Below are 22145 nucleotides of genomic sequence, written 5' to 3' on the forward strand. Positions count from 1 at the left end.
CAACAACCTAACCACTGCACTTTTAATTATCTCTCATGATCAAAGTGTTGGCGGTTTAGAAGAAACACGTACAATTTATGTGAGTAATAAGTATTGGAATAGTGTAATATTCATAGAAAATGACTTTAACAGTCAGTTTTCCTACATCTAAGATTCGAAGGTAGTCTATTATATATTTAAAAAATAAACGCTACATTTTCACCTAAAATGCAACGGTGCACCCTTGACATAACAGCAACCTGCATCAAAATGAATATAAACATAAATTTGAAATTATTAAATATATCAATGACAGCATTTAAATTGTAAAACCTGCAAAGGATAATAAACATATACGCAAAATTTAAGTGAATATCGATATTTTGGTGGATTCTTTGCCCGATTTCATTGAAAAGTGTTGCAACGCTTTTCAATATTTTCTCATTGTGCACAATAAAATTGATAATTCCTGAAAAAAGTACGGATGAAATTTTGCACACCAGATCGAAGTCAGTTCTCAAGGTCTATTACGAAGGAAAACATTTAGTGGTGTAACATCAATTCGTTGATGAATTTAGTAGACTTCAACACGTAATAATGAGAATCGAATTCCATTTCTATAATTAGAAACACACATATATACATGACGTAGAGCGCACCGACCGATTTGAGAAGCTTAGCAAAAAGATGTAAAAGTTGCATTCTTTAAATAACTTCGTTTAGTGCGTTAGTGTTCAAGGTAAAGTTTTCCATATCGCACTGAACGTCCAGACCATTTAGTATTTTCGAAAATGAAGCTTGTCAAATTGTTATGCTTTATATTTCTACCGTATTTTTAAATAAAATTTGTTTGTGTACAGGTACGCAAGTCCTAGTCATGCTGTAGACTACCAACTCGTGCTTCTCCCCTAAAATTGCTCAAGGCTACTTCACCTGTTCAAACTTTACAAGAGCTGACAGTTATCCGACGCGTAAGCTAACCCCCTCTTTACACGTTACGCGTATATTCGATCACCCCCCCCCCCCCCCCAAAAAAAAAAAAAATGTTCACAAAGAAATACATACTTTGTCCTTTATTTTTCCAAATTTCACATCTTATTTCAAGCGAAAAGGGGAGGGAAGGGCGACGAGATATTATACTATTTTCGTGTCTGGGCAATATCTCGCCTCTAAAACTAAAAAGCGACATTCTGACCAAGAAGGAATATATCTAATAAAATCAAGGAGAGAAGCTTTGGCACATCAATATATTTTGACAACCTGTGCAATTGTTAAATAAAGCAACCAATTAGCTAGGGATTAAAACTATAGTTACTGTCTACTAATTTGAGGAGAAGATGTGTATAGTGGAACCCCATTGTATCGTGCTATTCATTGTATCGATCTATTTACAAATCTTAAGATATTTTGCAAAATACGTCGTCTACTGATTATTAACATTTACAACAGTGTCACGAAAATCTTTCGCATGTATTTTTGTGCTGTAAAATGATCAAAAACATGTTTCCAGTACTGTAAGACATTGTAGATAATAAATAGACTTATAAATAGTGTGTTTTCATTAATAGTACATTTATTCTCAGTTAAAAGTTCCTAAATGTATGCTGACATTTTAAAACAGACATCTATGTTTCTAATTGACTGAAACACCTAACATAAAGATGGTTAAGGCTTCCCAAACTTTGGGTAACTGAGCGATTCTCACAATGCATCGATATAATGGCGTGACCTAATTCTTCAACCTGTTTGACATGTCTGTAAAAATCTGTATAATCCAAAGCTAAAAACTATATATCAGTGATGTTTGCCATGTAAATATTATGGCAAAAGGATCAAAATAAAGGTACAAAATAAATATTCAGGGAGATTTGAATTTTTTGAATGCAGTTGTGATTTATGGGTAAATAGATCGATACAACGGGGTTCCAGGCTAACTGTTATCAGCCAGTTATAGCTCATATTCAGTAAACATCTTGAGGTAAAAAAAAATCCCTGGTTTGAGTCCCAGTCAGGCTGCACATTTCCAACCCTGTGACCCCTACTTAGTGCTTAGAAAGCTTGCATCACTGCGTTGAACTCAGGTCAGAAACATTTTCTCTGCATTGTACTACAGTTTTGGGCTGGACATTTGACTATTAAAAAAAGTGCATATTCTGCAGTTCTGAAAAACTGAATAGTCAACATGTTGGCCTCAAAAATATTACATCATCTTAAAATATATATCTTTGTTTTCATAGTTTGGTCAGTTTTTAAAATCTGGCTGAGAACTAGGCAACTTTTAAGTTGGGGGAAAAAGTTTTTATTCAGTTTTATGCTGCATAAAATAAAGTATTGTTTGTTTTTTCTCACTTTACTTTCCACAAAAACACTGCTACCCCAAAATTTTTTTTATTTACAATCAAAAACATTTTTTTATTTTGGAGAATTCATATTTTATTTTTAAATCAACGCAGTTATTTTGGAAAAAATTGAGCCGCGTCACGACAAAACCAACATAATGGGTTTGCGACCAGTATGGATCCGGACCAGCCTGCGCATCTGCCCAGTCTGATCAGGATTCATGCTGTTCACTTACCAACCCTATTACAAGTAGAGAAACTGATAGCAAACAGCATGGAGCCTGATCAGACTGGGCGGATGCGCAGGCTGGTCTGGATCCATGCTGGTCGCAAACGCACTATATTGGTTTTGTCGTGACGCGGCTCAAATCTTTTTACCTAGCAACTTATATGGGTGGCAAGAGATGTCTGAGAGATTAATGGATGAAGCAATTATACGTCAATCACTCAATGCCTGAAGGCATTTTGCACACAACCTGCGATAATATCCTAGCTAGAACCTTGGGTTGCAGGAGGGAAACAAAAATTATTATTTTAAAGTTCTGGTAGGCCTCATTGTACTGTAATATTCAGGTTCTCATATCTTTCGTAATTAAAATGTTTTCACCTGTTTTCAGATTCTGCGTCCACCGATAGGCAGCAAAGATGGCTGAAGCCGATATAAATCCACTTTCCCTTCAGGAAAAACTCATTCGATACCTTAGAACTGGAACAGAAGGATCTTTCTTTCTGCCAGGCAAAAACAAAGTGTTTAGAGTATTCGGAAATGTGATAAAAGTGATGATAGAAGCTGGTCAGGGCCCTGAAGCTGTGGAATCTATAAAACGTGTTAATTCGGAAAAGTCGTATTATAAACGTGAACCTCTGTTGTATTTTCTCGCCGTAGCAACTCACTCGAGCAATGAACCTACTAAAAAGGCAGCATATCTAGCAGTAAATGAAGTGTGTGAAAATCCATATGATTTATTTATGTGGTTAAAACATGTAAAAGATTTAAGTCAACTGACTAAAGGCTGGGGGGCGGGACTTCGTAAAACTGTCACAAAGTGGTATCACAGTAGGGATCCTATGTTGATAGCAGAGTTTGTGACACGGTATGTTTCTGTAGGAAGATGGCATCATAAAGATGTGTTTAGACTATCACATATGAAGCCAGAAAATGACAGTAAGTATTAGTTTTCAAGCTGAGACTTGTTTTTGGCTATGGATGTTTGGCTGTCCTAGCTATAAGGACCAAAAAAATAGTTCTGTTTCTGGCTAAGGACAAAAAAAAGTTCTGTTTCAGGTCCTCGACTCCAAATAAAAGGGTAGGTATGTAGGATTTTCTATTTACATATACATATTTTTTTTCACATTTTGCACGTGCAAAGAAAAGATTTGGGAAAAGTGAGAACTTTAAGTCAAATAAAAAATTCTTAAACCAGAAGTTGAAATACAAGGTTAGGTAGGAAAATATGAAATGGATTTTTTTTTTGCCTAACAAAAGGCTTGTCTTATTATCTAATCTATTATTAAAGATAAGCTTTAAGGATGAAAAGCAAATGAGTCCCTTAGATGGCTTGCACAATGTCAAGTGTGATGTGGATGGGGCATGATCTGAGATTGTTAATCATAATGTTTAGTAAATGTAATCTTTGAAGGAGATTAATCACTAGTGAGGGAACTATCCTGTTACATTTGTAACTCATAGAAATTTGGTGGTTCTACTCTTTTCTTAGAAATAAAGAAGAAGTTCACAAGCTGTTCCGTCCTAGTAAGTTGAAATTAAAGTTTAGAAAAGCTAGAAAATTGCCATATGACATTCACAGTATTAATATGGCCAAAAATCCAACTAGTATATAAATTCAAAAAAGAAGATAGAACTTAAGAAATACCACACATCAATAAATAAACTGTTACACAGTTTATAAGTGTGTAACATTTTTCATGAGAAGATTCACACATCTGTAATAATTGTTCATGTTCCAGGTATGGGTTTCATCATAAAGGTTGTATGTAAAGGTTTACAGAAAGCTAAGGAAGAATTCAAGAATCCGTCAGAAGACGTGCAGAGATTAATAACTTATTTTGATGCAGTCAACTTTATCAAACATTCTGATGACTCATTCGCTGTGGCAATGAAAATGGAAGAAGTAGGACTTCATAAAGAACATATTCCAGTCCCATTATTGTCTTCTAAAGAGGTACATGTAATATCAGAAAATACTTTTTGTATGGACATATTTGATTTCTTTTATTTCTGAGACTCTTCTGGTTTTAATACCCGTTCCTTGTAATAGGCTTGTTTGGTCTTTGGATTTGTAATTGTCCAATAAGTTTAGTAGTCATTTACAATTTGTTTTTGGCTTGTGACTTCCAAATTGTAATGCTTTTTCTTTTTAACGTACATAATTTAATTTCCGATATCTGAGATTTTTGCACCCTCTGACGTCCATATTTTGCATCTTAATGAAAGCTCTGAAAGAAAGATTTGAAAAGGCCCCTAAAATACTGCTTTTTGGGTTAAAAGCATTCTTGACATAGGTAAAGAAGCAAATTTAATTTACGTTCATAGTCAAACATACACATACTTAATTAATACTCGGGAACTGTCAATTGATCATTTTGCGTCATATGGCAGGGGATATCCTTTCAACAAGTTTGCTTGTTTCATTTATAACCTGATGAGGTTGGAAGTAAAAGTCATTCAAACGGTTCTAATTTTGATTTGTTTTTTTTTTCGGTAATATTGGCAGATATGGAACAGCTTATTATTGGGAATGTCAGTGAAGGAGGTGATATCATCGTTACCGGCTCTTGCCCGTAGAGCTTTTCTAACCATTCCAGCAGAGGGTGGAGGTGCCGATAAAGTTGTTGAAGACATTCAGAGAAAGGTTCTGCAGAAAATCAACGACTCCAAAGCCATTGAGGACGAAAAGTAACTTTAATTATCAAATTTACACGTACAAAAAACATTTGTTGTCATTTACTACAAATGGTATGTTCCCTGTAGAAAAAGCTTAATGATTGTTTGCTGATTTTTGATTGGTGATCAGTCAGTTAACATATCAGTAGTTGAAATTGATACAAGAAAATGCAAGAAATTTTAAGGGGGTGTGCATGGTAAGGTGGTTAAGGTCTTGGACTTCAAACCACCTACCTCTCAGTCTCACCTCTATGGGATCAATTCTTGTAAGAAACTTTGAATTTGTTCATGTTTCATAAGCTATCCAGCTAGCTTATGAAAAATGGGTGGTTCTAGACTATTCTGGTGCCGACATATGCCTAAACAAGCTGCATTAGTATTTATTGACAGACATATAGAATAAGCATTGAGAAGCAAAAGCAAAGCAGCTGAAAAAAATAGTAAGAATTGTGTTTGCTGAGAAAAATTATTTTGATATTGCATCATGAAACTTGCATGCATTGATGAGATTTATATAAAATACACATAATACACGTAATACTATTCAAGCAAGTATGTATATTTATTGGAACTTTAATTTTCGGCTGTATTGCTTCTCATTGAAAAGGTTATTTGTAAAATCGAGGTGACTTTTATATATTCATAATAAACTTTATGTTTTTAAAATTGTGTGCTTTGAAATAATGTAACAATAATTATTGTTTACAGAATAAGTCCATTCTTTATCTACATTGCTATACGAAACTACGTTAGAGTTTTCTCAAGGCAAGAACGAAGGGAAAAAACCCACAAAGCAGGTTCTGGTGTGAAACGGGAACTTGCATCTAATACAGATCCCACTGAGTTACAATCTGCTAAAAAGAAGAAGAAGAAAAAGAAGAAAAAAGATAAAGGTATATTGTAGGTTATGTAAACATTAAAAAATATTCCCAATCTAGAAGCTGGCAATTTGAAAGAAAAAGTACAGCATTTTCAATTTTGGTGTCTTGAAATACCGTTACATACTGAGTTAAAGTTTTATCCTCAAATTTTCTGAATATATTTATGTTTTATAAATAAAAACAGAATTTTTTAGCCTGTCCATGTATTTTTGATATAGCAGAAAAAGCTGAACAGTTAAAATAAGATTTATTTAGATTTATTTTAACAATTGCGACACCTTGAATGCTAGCATATTTTCCCAAATTGGCAAATTTCATGATAACTTTTTTCCCCAAATTGGAAAATTTTAAGACACAAATTTCCCAAATTTGCCATTTGGAGTTTTCCCCAAATAGAGGAAAAAAGGCCTGTGATATTAGTTATGAAGATTTTTGACAGGTTATATGGCCTTATAAGTGGTTATATTTCAAACAAACATTTATACATTGCCATACATTCCAGTCTTATAATAAACAATATAAAGATTTTGGACAGGTTATATGGCCCAATATGAATGGTTGTTAGTTTATTAAATCTGCAATCAGGCAGTGTTATATATAGTACTAATAGCAACAATTGGTTATATAACCCAATAACAGTAGCTTATACAATTAAATAAACAAGTATTAAGTGGTAGCATGTACGAGTGGTTAATGCATTGGACTGGTAATCTAATGATCGCTTGCCCCACAAGTTCAAAGCTTTGTCAGCAGTAAGTTATTGTTTCCTTGAGCAAGAAACTATACACCAATTGCTCAGTACTGGTTGGTTCCAGGAATGGATTCGAAAGTGTGTCTATAAGCTTATAGCTTCCTACACAACCAAATTTTAAAAAAATTCTGTATAAACTTAATAATACAGTAAAATTTCTTTATTTGAGGAACTAGCATAAATACCACATAAATTCTTAGATGCCTTTTATATAGATAAACATGTAAACGTCCCATTATCCAATGAAAAAGTGACTTTACAAAGGTGCAGTTTGAAGTAAATATGATTAAATAAACTAATACAACAGTTTTGAAGTACAATAGCCAATACATTTATATCAGAGGATAAAGTGCAAAATTTTCATATGATGGTATTTCTGGGAGTAAAAAAGGAATGATAAACACTTGTTAGATATAAAGTTTTGTTACAGCTGCATTTCCCTTAATGAGCCAAAATATTTCAAGAAATCATACTTGAGAAAAATGTACTAAGATTTTAAGAACAGTATAAAAAAGAATTCAGTTTCAAGTAATAATTTACAGTTATGTGCTATAAATAATTGATTTTGCATTACTTATTTCTATATTTCTACTTTGTTACTAAGGCAGTTAGGGCTATTTTTGCATATTGTGGACCTCTTTATGATAATTTACCTTGACTGTTAGTGCTATTTGCTGTGTGTAAAATTCTTTGTTCACCTCACAATATATTACTTTTAATTACATTTTCAAAATTTTCATGAAAATTGGTAGGAATCTTGAGGCATGCTACTTTAATTTTCTTCCTTCCTGAAAATGTTGACTTACCTGTATTCTTGCAGCTTTAAAAATACAGATTGTTTATTTTTCATTATTTATGTAATGTTTGCAGTTCAAAATGATGTTGAAGCAGAAGAACAGCAACAAAATGAGGAAGAAACTAATGTCACAGATAAGGCTACAAAAAACAATCCAGAATTATTCGAATCCATTCACAGTGCTTTCAAAGTGGCCGTAGAGGTTGGTATATTATATATATATATACATCTCTCTATAAATATCCCTGAGTGTTGATGCTTGATGAAATTGCCATTCCTTGAAAAAAATGTTTTTATAATCTGTTGATAACATAATGTTTGATTCAGACACTTATTTATTTATTGCTTTATAAATAATACATGTATCTGGCATGAGTTTCAGTTCTGATAGGAAAATCAGACCCTTGGATACCATCCCATCTTAGTTTACTAGTCTTGAGTTACTACCTATTGGCAGGTATCCTTTGGATGGATATTTCGATATGAAAGCAAAACACATGTCAGATATTTCTTCTTGCATATTCTACCATATTTTAAAAGGTTAATCTCAGTATATGAAGATGTCCAGGAAATTAATGTCATTTTCCCCTTTATTATGTTCTTACAGTGATCAGGGTGTTAACTAGCCATGAATCCTGAGGGTCATTATACCCCCAAAAACGAAGTTTGGGGGGGTATATAGGAGTCACTCGGTGGTCGGTCGGTCGGGCGGTCGGTCGGTCGGTCGGTCGGTCGGTCCAGACGTCCGTTGCATTTTCCTTGTCCGGAGCATAACTTGAAAACTAATGGTTGGAATTCAATATAACTACATACAATGGTCAAGCACATTGAGAGGAAGTGCAGTGCACAAGAACCATAACTCTATCTTAACTAATTACAGAGTTATTGCCCTTTGTTACTTTTCCTTGTCCGGGGCATAACTTGAAAACTACTGGTTGGAATTCAAAACAACTTCATACAATTGTCAAACACAATAAGGGGAAGTGCAGTGCACAAGAACCATAACTCTATCTAAAGTAATTACAGAGTTATTGCCCTTTGTTGCTTTTCCCTTGCGTTTTTTTTTTGTCCGTTGCATTTTCCTTGTCCGGAGCATAACTTGAAGACTAATGGTTGGAATTCAATATAACTACATACAATGGTCAAGCACATTGAGAGGAAGTGCAGTGCACAAGAACCATAACTCTATCTTGACTAATTACAGAGTTATTGCCCTTTGTTACTTTTCCTTGTCCTGGGCATTACTTGAAAACTACTGGTTGGAATTCAAAACAACTTCATACAATTGTCAAACACAATAAGGGGAAGTGCAGTGCACAAGAACCATAACTCTATCTAAAGTAATTACAGAGTTATTGCCCTTTGTTGCTTTTCCATTGCGTTTTTTTTTTGTCCGTTGCATTTTCCTTGTCCGGAGCATAACTTGAAGACTAATGGTTGGAATTCAATATAACTACATACAATGGTCAAGCACATTGAGAGGAAGTGCAGTACACAAGAACCATAACTCTATCTTGACTAATTACAGAGTTATTGCCCTTTGTTACTTTTCCTTGTCCGGGGCATTACTTGAAAACTACTGGTTGGAATTCAAAACAACTTCATACAATTGTCAAACACAATAAGAGGAAGTGCAGTTCACAAGAACCATAACTCTATCTAAAGTAATTACAGAGTTATTGCCCTTTGTTGCTTTTCAATTTGCATTCTTTTTTTTGTCCGGAGCATAACTTGAAGACTAATGGTTGGAATTCAATATAACTACATACAATGGTCAAGCACATTGAGAGGAAGTGCAGTGCATAAGAACCATAACTCTATCTAAAGTAATTACAGAGTTATTGCCCTTTATTACTTTTCCATTGCTTTCTTTTGTCCGGACCATAACTTGAAGACTAATTGTTGGAATTCATTATAACTTCATACAATGGTCCGGCACATTGAGAAGAAGTGCAGTGCACAAGAACCATAACTCCATTTTGACTTATTACAGAGTTACTGCCCTTGTTTCTTTTCCTTGTCCAGAGCATGACTTTAAAACTACTGGTTGGAATTCAAAACAACTTCATACAATGGTCAAGCACAATAAGGGGAAGTGCAGTGCACAAGAACTATAACTCCATCTTGACTAATTACAGAGTTATTGCCCTTTGTTACTTTTCCATTGCTTTCTTTTGTCCGGACCATAACTTGAAGACTTATTGTTGGAATTCATTATAACTTCATACAATGGTCAAGCACATTGAGAGGAAGTGCAGTGCATAGGAACCATAACTCCATCTTGACTAATTACAGAGTTACTGCCCTTTGTTACTTTTCCTTGTCCAGAGCATGACTTGAAAACTACTGATTGGAATTCAAAACAACTTCATACAATGGTCAAGCACAATAAGGGGAAGTGCAGTGCACAAGAACCATAACTCCATCTTGACTAATTACAGAGTTATTGCCCTTTGTTACTTTTCCTTGTCCAGAGCATAACTTGAAAACTACTGTTTGGAATTCAGTACAACTTCATACAGTTGTCAAGGACATTCAAAGGAAGTGAAGTGCACAAGAGCCATAACTCCATTTTGACAAAATACAGAGTTACTGCCCTTTGATACTTTTCATTGTCCGGAGCATAACTTAAAACGTACTGGTTGGAATTCAAAACAACTTCATACAATGGTCAAGCACAATAAGAGGAAGTGCAGTGCACAAGAACTATAACTCTATCTTCAGTATTTATAGAGTTATTGCCCTTTGTTCTTTTTCTTTGTCTTTCTGGACTTATTACAGAGTAATTCAATTAAAATTCATCAATGGCCAACCACATTGAAAGGAAATGCAACATACATGAACCACAATTATCTTTAATTGCCCACAACCATAACTCTATGTTTCAATTCTTTTACAAGGTATTCTGTTACTAGTAACATCCTCATTTCCGAAGCAGACTTGTGGGGGTATTAATCACATTTAGTGATAGTTCTAGTTTTGACCAGTATTGACTAAGATTTACCAAGTACAAGGTCAAATCGTCATGATTTAACAAAATTTGACCCTCCAGTAAAAATCCTGAGGGTCAAATCAGGTCTGAAGGGTCAAAGAGACATTTCAAGGGTCAAACGGGCACCCTGGTGATGTATTAATTATCCCCCGCCGATGGAATCGGGAGGGGGATATAGTTTTGGCGTTGTCCGTCCGTCCGTCCGAATTTCGTTTCCGGAGTAGATCTCTGCAACTACTGGCTGGAATTCAACGAAACTTTATTGGAATCATCAATATCAAGAGGAGATGCGCATATAGTCGGCTTGTTCCGGTCAGACCCTTTAACTCAGAGTTATGGCCCTTGATTAGTTATGTAGTATGCATATAGAGTAAAAATCGTTTCCGGAGTAGTTCTCTGCAACTACTGGCTGGAATTCAACGAAACTTTATGGGAATCATCAATATCAAGAGGAGATGCGCATATCGTGGAATTGTTCTGGTCAGACACTTTAACTCAGAGTTATGGCCCTTGATTAGTTATGTAGTATGCATATAGAGTAAAAATCGTTTCCGCACTACTTCTCTGCAACTACAGGCTGGAATTCAACGAAACTTTATGGGAATCATCAATACCAAGAGGAGATTGGCATATTGTCGGCTTGTTCCGGTCAGACACTTTAACTCAGAGTTATGGCCCTTGATTAGTTATGCAATATGCATATGGAGTAAAAATCGTTTCCGGAGTAGTTCTCTGCAACTACTGGCTGGAATTCAACGAAACTTTATGGGAATCATCAATATCAAGAGGAGATGCGCATATCGTCGGCTTGTTCCGGTCAGACCCTTTAACTCAGAGTTATGGCCCTTGATTAGTTATGTAGTATGCATATAGAGTAAAAATCATTTCCGCACTACTTCTCTGCAACTACTGGCTGGAATTCAATGAAACTTTATGGGAACCTTCAATACCAAGAGGAGATGTGCATATCGTCAGCTTGTTCCGGTCAGACACTTTAACTCAGAGTTATGGCCCTTGATTAGTTATGCAGTATGCATATGAAGTAAAAATTGTTTCCGCGCTACTTCTCTGCAACAACTGGCTGGAATTCAACAAAACTTTATGGGAACCTTCAATACCAAGAGGAGATGCGCATATCGTCGGCTTGTTCCGGTCAGACACTTTAACTCAGAGTTATGGTCCTTGATTAGTTATGCAGTATCCATATAGAAAAATATTTGTTTCCTCGCTACTTCTCTGCTACTACTGGCTGGAAGTCAATGAAACTTTATGGGATACTAAGAGGAGATGTGCATATAGTCGCCTTGTTCCAGTCAGATACTTATAACTCAGATTTATGGCCCTTGATTAGTTATGTAGTATGCATACATCTCATTGGCATTTCCAGATTTTACTATTTAAAACAAAGTTATGGCTCTGTTATTGCCCTGAATATTTATCAAGTTCAAAGAATATTACTGTTTATGCCATGATTAATATATAAATAAAGCCTTATGTCTTCAGTTGTTGTGTTAATAATAACCAGTACTCGGCGGGGGATATAAATTCAACAAATTTGCTTGTTTACAACTTCATTTATAACAGGGAAATGATGGCATTGTAAGAACACAGTTTCATTCTTAAATGTTCCAAAATGACGTCATTTTGGGTGCACACGACTCTTCTGCCATCCCTGTGCCAGATTTTTTCTGATTATGCAAGATATAAATGTGTATAACTGAGTTATTGCCCTTTGTAATAACAATATTGTTAAATATACATGTATGTATAACCATTATGATGCTGAATACCTTAAATGGACTTGTCCATCTTTCAATCTGGTCAAAACCAGTATTAATTTTAAGAAAAAGAATCAAAATATATCTTGTATCGAGTCTGACTGAATAGTGAGCAATGCAAATGTGCTGGCTGATCTTTGTCTGCATTGGTCACATAGGTAGATTCAGTTGCTACTAGCATGAGAAAGGTTTAAGTATATAGCAATTAGATTTTACAGTCTAATGTTGGCACGTTCCTAAACTTTACAGGATTTACCCCTGATTCAGGGTTTTTATAATTAACAGATTGTTGATCCATAGAATTGTTTAAAATGCTGTTTAAATCTGTCATATTGTAAGCCTGTAGATTTAGATATCTCATTGACCCTTGGCCAAATGGGATATTTTAGTTGGCACATATATTGCCTTAGATAAAAATTATAAGTCAACTGGCTTTTCTTTCTCTTGTGTTTCATCTGGTGTTTATATTTTGTTTATTTGTAGAAGAATCTACCATGTACAGGAAAGAGATATTTGATTGCCGTTAAAGCGTCCGTCAGCGAACTTGGTAAAGGTATTAGGGGCACGCCCTCTATATCTGCACTAGAGGTCATGGCATTGATGGCGACCTTCTACAAGAAGAAGGAAAAGTCGGCAGATCTAGGCTTCTTCACCGCGTCACTTACCCACTTAAACTTTCCCAAAGAGATGGAGAATATCATAGCCGAGATTGGCCAGAGAGCTGCACCAGTAAGATAGTTCATTGTTTTAATAATTGAGCCGCGTCATGACAAAACCAGCATAATGGGTTTGCGACCAACATGGATCCAGACTAGCCTGCGCATCCGCGCAGTCTGATCAGGATCCATGCTGTTCGCTATCAGTTTCTCTACTTGTAATAGAGTTGGTAAGCAAACAGCATGGATCCTGATCAGACTGCACAGATGCACAGGCTGGTCTGGATCCATGCTGGTCGTAAACCCATTGTGTTGGTTTTGTCACGGCATGGCTCAATTATGATACTTAATTATTATCATATTTGATTGGGATTGACTTCAAATCCCTTACCTCTCTCCACTGAAGGTTCAAGTCGGATTCTTTCATATGAGAAAGCTGGCCAAATATTTTTCAGAAAGTGAATGGTTCTACTCGGGCACCTGTTTGTGCTTGAAATGATGCTCAAAGGGGACACCTGAGGTCTTCCTCCACCAGTAAAGCTGGAAAGACTCTATATGACCTATATTGTTTTGTATGTAAACTACTATAAACATGTATATTAGATAAGTAAGAATATGCTGTGGAAGGTATGTGAAAGAATTTTGAAACTTAACACTAAGATTTAAGAAAATCTACATTAAAGTTACATGTATATAAAATGGTTAATGGTAGACTTTAGAACAATATGCTTTAAAACTGGAATCCTTTTTGATGTGTTTCAGTTTGTTTGTTTTGTTTGTTGTTTTTTTATTTTGTTTGGCAACCAAAAAAAACTAAAGATTTTTTTATAAAACTTCATTGTGATTATATGTATATGTATACATACTTATAGCTTCATTTTTGTTAAATTTCCAACAAAAGTGTGATATTTTTTTTTATATTTTTTAAAAGAAAAACGATGTATTTTTGGTTTTTGCCATGTGTGTGGTATTAATCATATCTCACTAATAAAATTCATTGCTGTACAACTTGGCATTAAGTGATGAAATCATTATTGAGTCTGTTGTACTAAATACTTCTTAAATTAACTGAGGTATAAAATTGAGCCACGTCAAGACAAAACCAACGTAATGTATTTGCAACCAGCATTGATCCAGGCAAGCCTTTGCATTTGCACCGTCTGATCAGGATCCATGCTGATCGCTTACCAACTCTATTACAAGAGGAGCAACTGATAGGGAACAGCATGGATCCTGATCAGACTGCACGGATGCGCAGGCTGGTCTGGATCCATGCTGGTCGCAAACGCACTATGTTGGTTTTGTCGTGATGCGGCTCAAATTATTTCAAATGCTGTATCTTAAGGTACCAAATCTGGCATGTGACCCAGCAGCACCAATCACATGGGCTCTGGAGAAGAACAGAAAGTATGATGTGTTTTTATTGCTATCTGACGGGACAGAAACACATGGCGAGGTGAAAGCCGAGGATAGACTGAAAGAATATCGAAACAAAATGAATCTCCCCGATACAAAGTATGTTCAGTTTTTCACTACACTTGGTTATTTATAAAAACTTCTTAGATATCATAAAAATACAGTAAATTCTACTTTTCACATACCTGTGCCCCTTTTGCGACTCCGTAACTATGGTATTGCACGGTCGTGCATATATTTTGGTTTGACATCATGTGCGTTATACAAACAAAGAGTACAGACTTGCTAAATGTTAGCGTTGCACTATAGGCGCATCAATGAGAAAATTATTCTTTTTCATTTCATAGTCTTTATTTTGGGTATGTGATAAATAGAATATTATATTCGTGTAGGTTCATTACTGAATTTATTGAACTTGTTGGATGAAATAATATTATGCCAGATGTTCGCATAATATAATTTTATTCAGTTCATTCAATAAATTAGGTGAGCATATTATTTTATTGAAGGAGTTAAAAAAAATAATTTAGTTTTAAACTTACACTCATTCAATATCCTTTATAAGCTTTATGATGTTGCCTTGGGGAGTTCCCGACTCTTGTTATCAAATTGATTGCCTCTTGGATATAACAATATCTGGATATAACAATATAAATACGATGGTCCTTTGGCTATCATTATAAGAGGAGTTTACTATAAATTATAATTATGCTCAAGCTACTGTAATTAAATAATTTCTAAGAACTACAGAAATGTACAAAAGAAGATGGATGATCTGTTTTTTTAGCTCACCTGTCACAAAGTGACAGGGTGAGCTTTTGTGATCGCTTTTCGTCCGGCGTCCGTCCGGCGTCCGTCCGTCCGTCCGTAAACTTTTACTTTAAATGACATCTCCTCATAAACCACTAAGCCAATTTCATCCAAACTTCACAGGAATGTTCCTTTGGTGGTCACCTTTAAAAATTGTTCAAAGAATTTAATTCCATGCAAAACTCTGGTTGCCATGGCAACCTAAAGAAAAAACTTTAAATATCTTCTTTGAAAAAACCATAAGAGCTAGAGCTTAGATATTTGGCATGAAACATCTTCTAGTGAGTGTCTACCAAGTTTGTTCAAATAAAAGCCCTGGGGTCAAAATTGGCCCCGCCCCGGGGGGTCATTGATTTTCCCTATATGCATATAGTAAAAACTTAAAAAATCTTCTTTTAAAGAACCCAAAGAGCTAGAGCTAAGATATTTAGCATGAAACATGTTCTAATGGGTGTCTACCAAGTTTGTTCAAATAAAAGCCCTGGGGTGAAAATTGGCCCCGCCCCGGGGGTCATTGATTTTCCCTATATGCATATAGTAAAAACTTAATAAGTTTCTCTTTAAAAGGAAAGGCTTGCACAGTTGTGTCTTCATCCAAACCCTTTAAAATTTTTTTTTTTTTTGGTTTCAATTTATTATCACATTTTTTTTTTTTGAATTACGGCATTTGTTTATCATAAAGGGTTTATTTAGTTTTTTTTTTTTGAAAACCGAATATTTTTTGTCAAAACGATTTGAAATCTATTCTCTATTGTATAAATCTAATAAAGATAATGATCAATCGTAAAAATACTAACGTGATACTGAAGGAAAACAAGTGTGCACATTTCATTTCGTCTTTTCGCAGTGAAATCATTCCTTTGCTTTATAGACAAGTAATTGCACTAAAATACTTCGTTACGTGGTACCAATTAATAAGCATGTATCAACTACTGTAAAACACTTATTATTCGCGAGAAATTTATTTTCGTTAATATTCGCGAGTTTTCTAAGACGCGAATTCATATTTCTCGCGAATATTTCACTTTGTCTATACACTTGTCCGAAAATGAACACTATCCGAAAATGCTTTCATATGGATATATATCTGCGGGAAAGTATCAGAACCAGTTCTACTTAAATCATGTAGCTATTCAAGTGTTGCAGCATACATGGAAAAAAAAACAACAGAAAATACGATTTTCAGAATAACTGTTTCGGTATTTGGTACAAATAATTTAGCACCTGCGAGTTGTTTGTAACATATCTATTTATTGTATCTTATTGTATTGTACTACAGTTTAAGCCGGAGGGTAAACATAATCGTTTACTACAGGTTAGGCAAATTACAGTACCGTGTAATTGATATTCGTCTGCATGCCTTTGAATGGCTAATCTGTAATACATGACAAACACAGTGAACACATATCAAATAATTATCAAACTTTATTGACACATTTTTAGACAGACGGTTTCACTAAACAAGAAGATTAGCAAGATATCAGAAAAATCGATACAGTTATAAATGCATTCGTCGCACAATAAACGACGCAAAGTTAGTAAACGGACAGGACAGAAAATATCCGAATGACATCTGGTTTCCGGTTTCAAATTTTTCGGGAAGACGCGAATTCATGTTGACGCGAAATAATTATTTTGGACATTTTGCCTCAAATGCACGAAATAAGGTTCTCGCGAAAAATAAGTGTTTTACAGTATGTTACACGATCACAAATTTATAGACGATGCGCTAGGTGGCAAGGTTAATGATATGCATGGGCTATTTTTAGATTACCTCACCAAGAAGTTGGATCTAAATATAACTCGATCTTTGAAGACGGAATACTACTACAGACTGCAGTCACCATTCTCTATTGTATAAACTAATACAGACAAAAAACAATTATAAAATAAACTAACTTTTGCGTCTTGAAAAACAATTGAAACGGAACAATTTCGTTTATAATTTATTACGGTTTAAACCAATAAATCAAGTAAAATTAGAAATCCTATTTATATAAACAAACTGGGATTACCGAAGTAACTAAAATAGCTTAGATTTCCGTAATATTACTTCGTCTGATTCCGCAGTATGACGGAATTGCCCGAATTGTCACGATTGCAATCGGAACTACATCGGCTATTATCATTAATCTGAAGAGTGACGGAAAAGGCCGAAAAGTTGCGATTGGCACGATTGCAGCTGGTTTCTTGTTTCATCATGCACCAACAGATGTAAGCAGGAAACCACCTAACCGGAACAAGTTTTCCATATGAAATGGCTTGCAGCCGTGGCTGCAAGCCAAAAATCTTCTTTTAAAGAACTCCAAGAGCTAGAGCTTAGATATAGTAAAAACTTAAAAAAAAATCTTCTTTTAAAAAGCCCAATGAGCTAGAGCTTAAATGTTTAGCATGAAACATCTTCTAATGGGTGTCTACCAAGTTTGTTCAAATAAAATCCCTGGGGTCAAAATTGGCCCCGCCCCGGGGGTCATTGATTTTCCCTATATGCATATAGTAAAAACTTAAAAAATCTTCTTTTAAAGAACCCAAAGAGCTAGAGCTAAGATATTTAGCATGAAACATGTTCTAATGGGTGTCTACCAAGTTTGTTCAAATAAAAGCCCTGGGGTGAAAATTGGCCCCGCCCCGGGGGGTCATTGATTTTCCCTATATTCATATAGTAAAAACTTTAAAAAATCTCCTTTTAAAGAACTCAAAGAGCTATGGCTAAGATATTGAGCATCAAACATGTTCTAATAGGTGTCTACCAAGTTTGTTCAAATACAAGCCCAGGGGTCAAAATTGGCCCCGCCCCGGGGGTCATTGATTTTCTTTATATGTGTTTAGCAAAAACTTTAAATCTTCATTGAAAAAACCCTAGAGTTTAGATATTAAGCATGAAACATCTTCTAGTAAGTGTTTACAAAGTTTGTTCAAATAAAAGCCCTGGGGTCAAAACTGGCCCGGCCCCAGGGGTGTCATTGTTTTTAACTATATGTGTATAGTAAAAACTTAAAATAAAATCTTCTTTTAAAAGCCCAATGAGCTAGAGCTTAAATGTTTAGCATGAAACATCTTCTTATGGGTGTCTACCAAGTTTGTGCAAATAAAAGCCCTTGGGTTAAATTGGCTCTGCAACGTTGGGGGGGGGGGGGGTTGGGGGGGGGGGCCTATATACAGGTGAGCGACCTCAGGGCCATCATGGCCCTCTTGTTTACTATAATGTAGATACATGTAGAACCTTTATTTTTTATCAAAGAAAATGAACAAAGTTAAACTTGAATGATTTCTTTTTACAATTTCTATGGAAAATTATGATAAAGATGCAATGGTAAATCTATAAAAGTGATTTTATCAGCATAACGTACTTCTTATCCATATATGAACTTTATATGAGCCGCGTCATGACAAAACCAACATAATGGGTTTGCCACCAGCATGGATCCAGACCAGGATCCATGCTGTTTGCTTACAAACCCTATAACAAGTAAAGAAACTGATAGCGAACAGCATGGATCCTGATCAGACTGCGCGGATACACAGGCTGGTCTGGATCCATGCTGGTCGCAAACCCATTATGTTGGTTTTGTCGTGACAGGGCTCATATACGTGTGAAAATATGCTAATATCTCCCTTAATCTTGCAAGAAACTTTGTAACCATATAAAAGTTTGGTGATATATATAGTTTATTCTGTCATATATTGTATAATACATTTAAATTTTCTCCTGGATTTTTGTGGGTATTTTTTAAAGGCACATTATGCCTCAGAAATGAATAAAATTTCTTATTTTTAGAAAGTGTAAACATGAATTTAATAATGTTTAAATAATGGTTTTAGAGGATGTTAGATGGTTCAGGTAATTGGCCAAGAAGTATTTTTGTAGGAAACTGTAGAAGTACATGGTTCTACTCCGGCATGTTTGTGCCAGAAATAATTCACTTTGGGGCCTTCCTCTATCAGCAAAGCTGGAAAATTGCCATATGACCTTTGCTGTGATGGTGGGATGTTAGAGAGTTGCACTGTGAGGCATTGTAATTGATAAAGAAATTTGAGATTTATTTCTATTTCAGAATGATACTGTGCGGTTTGAATGCACCAAGGTTGGATTTCGCTAAGGCTCCAGGAATGTTAGATGTTGGTGGGTTTGATGCCACAGTTCCAGACATTATCAACAAGTTTATCACCGATCAACTCGACCATTGATGCTCTATTCTTACGTTGGATAAACTTTTAACTACGCCCTTGGCTTCTGCCCATGATTTTTTGAAATTGCATCTCAAAGCTGACTTAAAACCAAGTACAAGTTTGTCCTAGTCTGCCCTGTCCAAGGGTGATAACTTTTGCTGGAAGAGGACTACTGAGTGATCTTGATATATACAAAATTACCTCCCTTTGTTTTTATTTTCTATTTAAGAAAACAACAAAAAAAAACAAAACTTCTCTTACTTATTTTATTTACATGAAATTTTGTTTAAGACACTAGTCATTTATATATGCCCTCTTTCGAAAATGGGAAGTGTTTGTTGTTTTGATGCGTTGGACAATACAAAAAATCTAGGAAATGTGATGAAATTATACAGAATGCAAAGATAGCCTCAGTATGGATAATTGAGTAATGCACATTCTTTATTTGAATATATTCTTGATAAGGCTGACCTATATTCTTTGACTTGAAAATTATTTTTACCTTACACTAAACTATAAACGCTTCTTCAGTGGTAAAATTTAATATCTGCAGTCTATGTATTGTTCCAGTTATTGTTATTTTTGTTTAAGTCAAAGTCACTAAATCGAATAAAATATTCCATATACTTTATTTTATCCTTTTATCTAGTATTAATAAATTTTTCTATACTTTATTTTATCCTTTAATCTAATAAAGTAAAAAATTGAAGAAAGAATTTTTAGTAAAAAAAAAACCCAAAAAAAACCCAGAAAATAAAAGATAAAAAAATATGTAGTAAAAATATACAAAATTTGGTTTGCATGCTGCATGAACTCCTCTTAGCACTTGCTTAATATGAACATTTTGTTGTGAGTAAAATTATGTAATAGGCTGAACTTTGATCGATACTTTGGTTGATTGAATGATTGATTGATTGATTGATCAATCGATCATTAAATAAACAAAATGTGCAGTTTGCACTTAACCCTTGCTGAATTTATATAATGGACATGTCCTGCTTTGAAATTCGGCACAGTCCATTGTGTGAGTGGGAGGGGTTTCCATATAAACTGAGCATTCAACACAGAATAGAGTACTGTCATACTGCTCAGTAGAGCAAGCTGACTGAACTCTTCACTTGTGGCCAAAACAATATGTTAGTGCTGCTAGCACCTGTAAGTCTTGTCCTTTGATGTGCAGGATTTGTGTTTAATGTGCAGGATTTGTGTAATGGATTTGCCCCCGAATCAATATGGAATAGTCTTTTCAAAGTTTTAAGGATTTTACTATGAAAACACAAAAAAGTAGAGCTACCAACAGTATAGAGCCTGGTCAGACTGAGCTCTCATGCAGACTGGCCTAGCTGTAATCTAGACAATAATCACTTATGGTTCCAGCAGGTTAGGGGGTAAAGTTGTAGACTGCTTGGATTTTTTGCTTTATATTTGTATCTTTTGTGTTTTGTATATTTACATACAAAGTTGGTACTGAGAGGGGGAGTTTGCTATAGCACATACAACAGTGTGGAGTTTTTATATACTTTCGGTAAGAAGGGTTCTTTTGGTACGTAAACAGCATATATTTTTAATAGAGTAAAAAATGTTCAAATATTTTGTTACATCTTACAGTGCTGTTACACTATTAGAGATATTTGTTTTTGATTTGCAAGAAAATATATGAGCCATGTCATGACAAAACCAACATAATGGGTTTGCGACCAGCATGGATCCAGACCAGCCTGCGCATCCGCGCAGTCTGATCAGGATCCATGCTGTTCGCTATCAGTTTCTCTACTTGATTTAGGGTTGTAAGCGAACAGCATGGATCCTGATCAGACTGCACGGATGCGCAGGCTGATCTGGATCCATGCTGGTCGCAAACCCATTATGTTGGTTTTGTCATGACACGGCTCATATTTGTTTATGACTTGCAAGGGAAGTAATCATGTTTCTAAATGTTGTATTTTATTACCTCCCTTTTTAAATTCTGAAACAAAACGATTATAATAATCATGTACTGTTGAAACTGTATATTTTTTTCTTGCCATTCTATTTTTGAGTAACATACATGTAGTATTTAATTGCCAGTTTTGGTTAACTGTAACTTGTTTTAATGGTTCTTTTTAAAATCGATAAATTTTTTTGACTGTTCAAAGGTGGTTGTGGACTGTACAGTGTTTTCAATTTAGATGTTGTGTTTGGTAAATGTTACTTTCAAACATTGCGTTATTATATTGAACATAAATTATACATATGTGTAATGCTCATATGCTATTTAACTTATATCAATGAATCAATTGTGTAAATTGAATTGTGTGAATAAACGATGCTTGTGTTTTATTTTTGTAACTACATGTAGAAGTTAACCATGTATTTTATATATGACCCTAAATGGAATTGTGTATATCTATAGGTAGTTGGATGTGCTAATAATAATGATTATTAACTGGTTGTTGATTGCCTTGTACAGAAATAAGTTTGTTTTTTTCGCAATTAAGTTTTTCGAGTCTGGTGATGTACCATAGGTAAAATATGGCTTAGCTTAAGTCTTATTTAGCAAAGTGCCTCTAGAGTGTCTTTATCGGTCAATGTAAGCCTATCTAGTTAGAAGCAATATGCTCCCAAAATATGGTTATGGTCCATTGGTTAGCTATATAGTTATTAAGCAATATACCTCCCAAATATTGTTATGG

The 22145-nt window shown here is 34.9% G+C and overlaps 1 protein-coding gene across 1 annotated transcript; it reads left to right on the forward strand.

Moving 5' to 3' along the window:
• Positions 1-584: 584 nt before the first annotated feature.
• LOC132718775 (RNA-binding protein Ro60-like) lies at positions 585-20189 on the forward strand. Its single transcript, XM_060702505.1, has 9 exons — positions 585-718; positions 2936-3483; positions 4287-4501; positions 5054-5235; positions 5932-6116; positions 7726-7853; positions 12905-13150; positions 14423-14592; positions 19359-20189. The coding sequence occupies exons 2-9, from the start codon at positions 2964-2966 to the stop codon at positions 19489-19491; spliced, it is 1779 nt and encodes a 592-aa protein (XP_060558488.1). The 5' UTR covers positions 585-718; positions 2936-2963; the 3' UTR covers positions 19492-20189.
• Positions 20190-22145: the final 1956 nt, after the last annotated feature.

Source organism: Ruditapes philippinarum, unplaced genomic scaffold (assembly GCF_026571515.1).
Source record: "Ruditapes philippinarum isolate M1 unplaced genomic scaffold, ASM2657151v2 ctg4186_1_1_1_1, whole genome shotgun sequence".
NCBI classification, from domain to species: domain Eukaryota; kingdom Metazoa; phylum Mollusca; class Bivalvia; order Venerida; family Veneridae; genus Ruditapes; species Ruditapes philippinarum.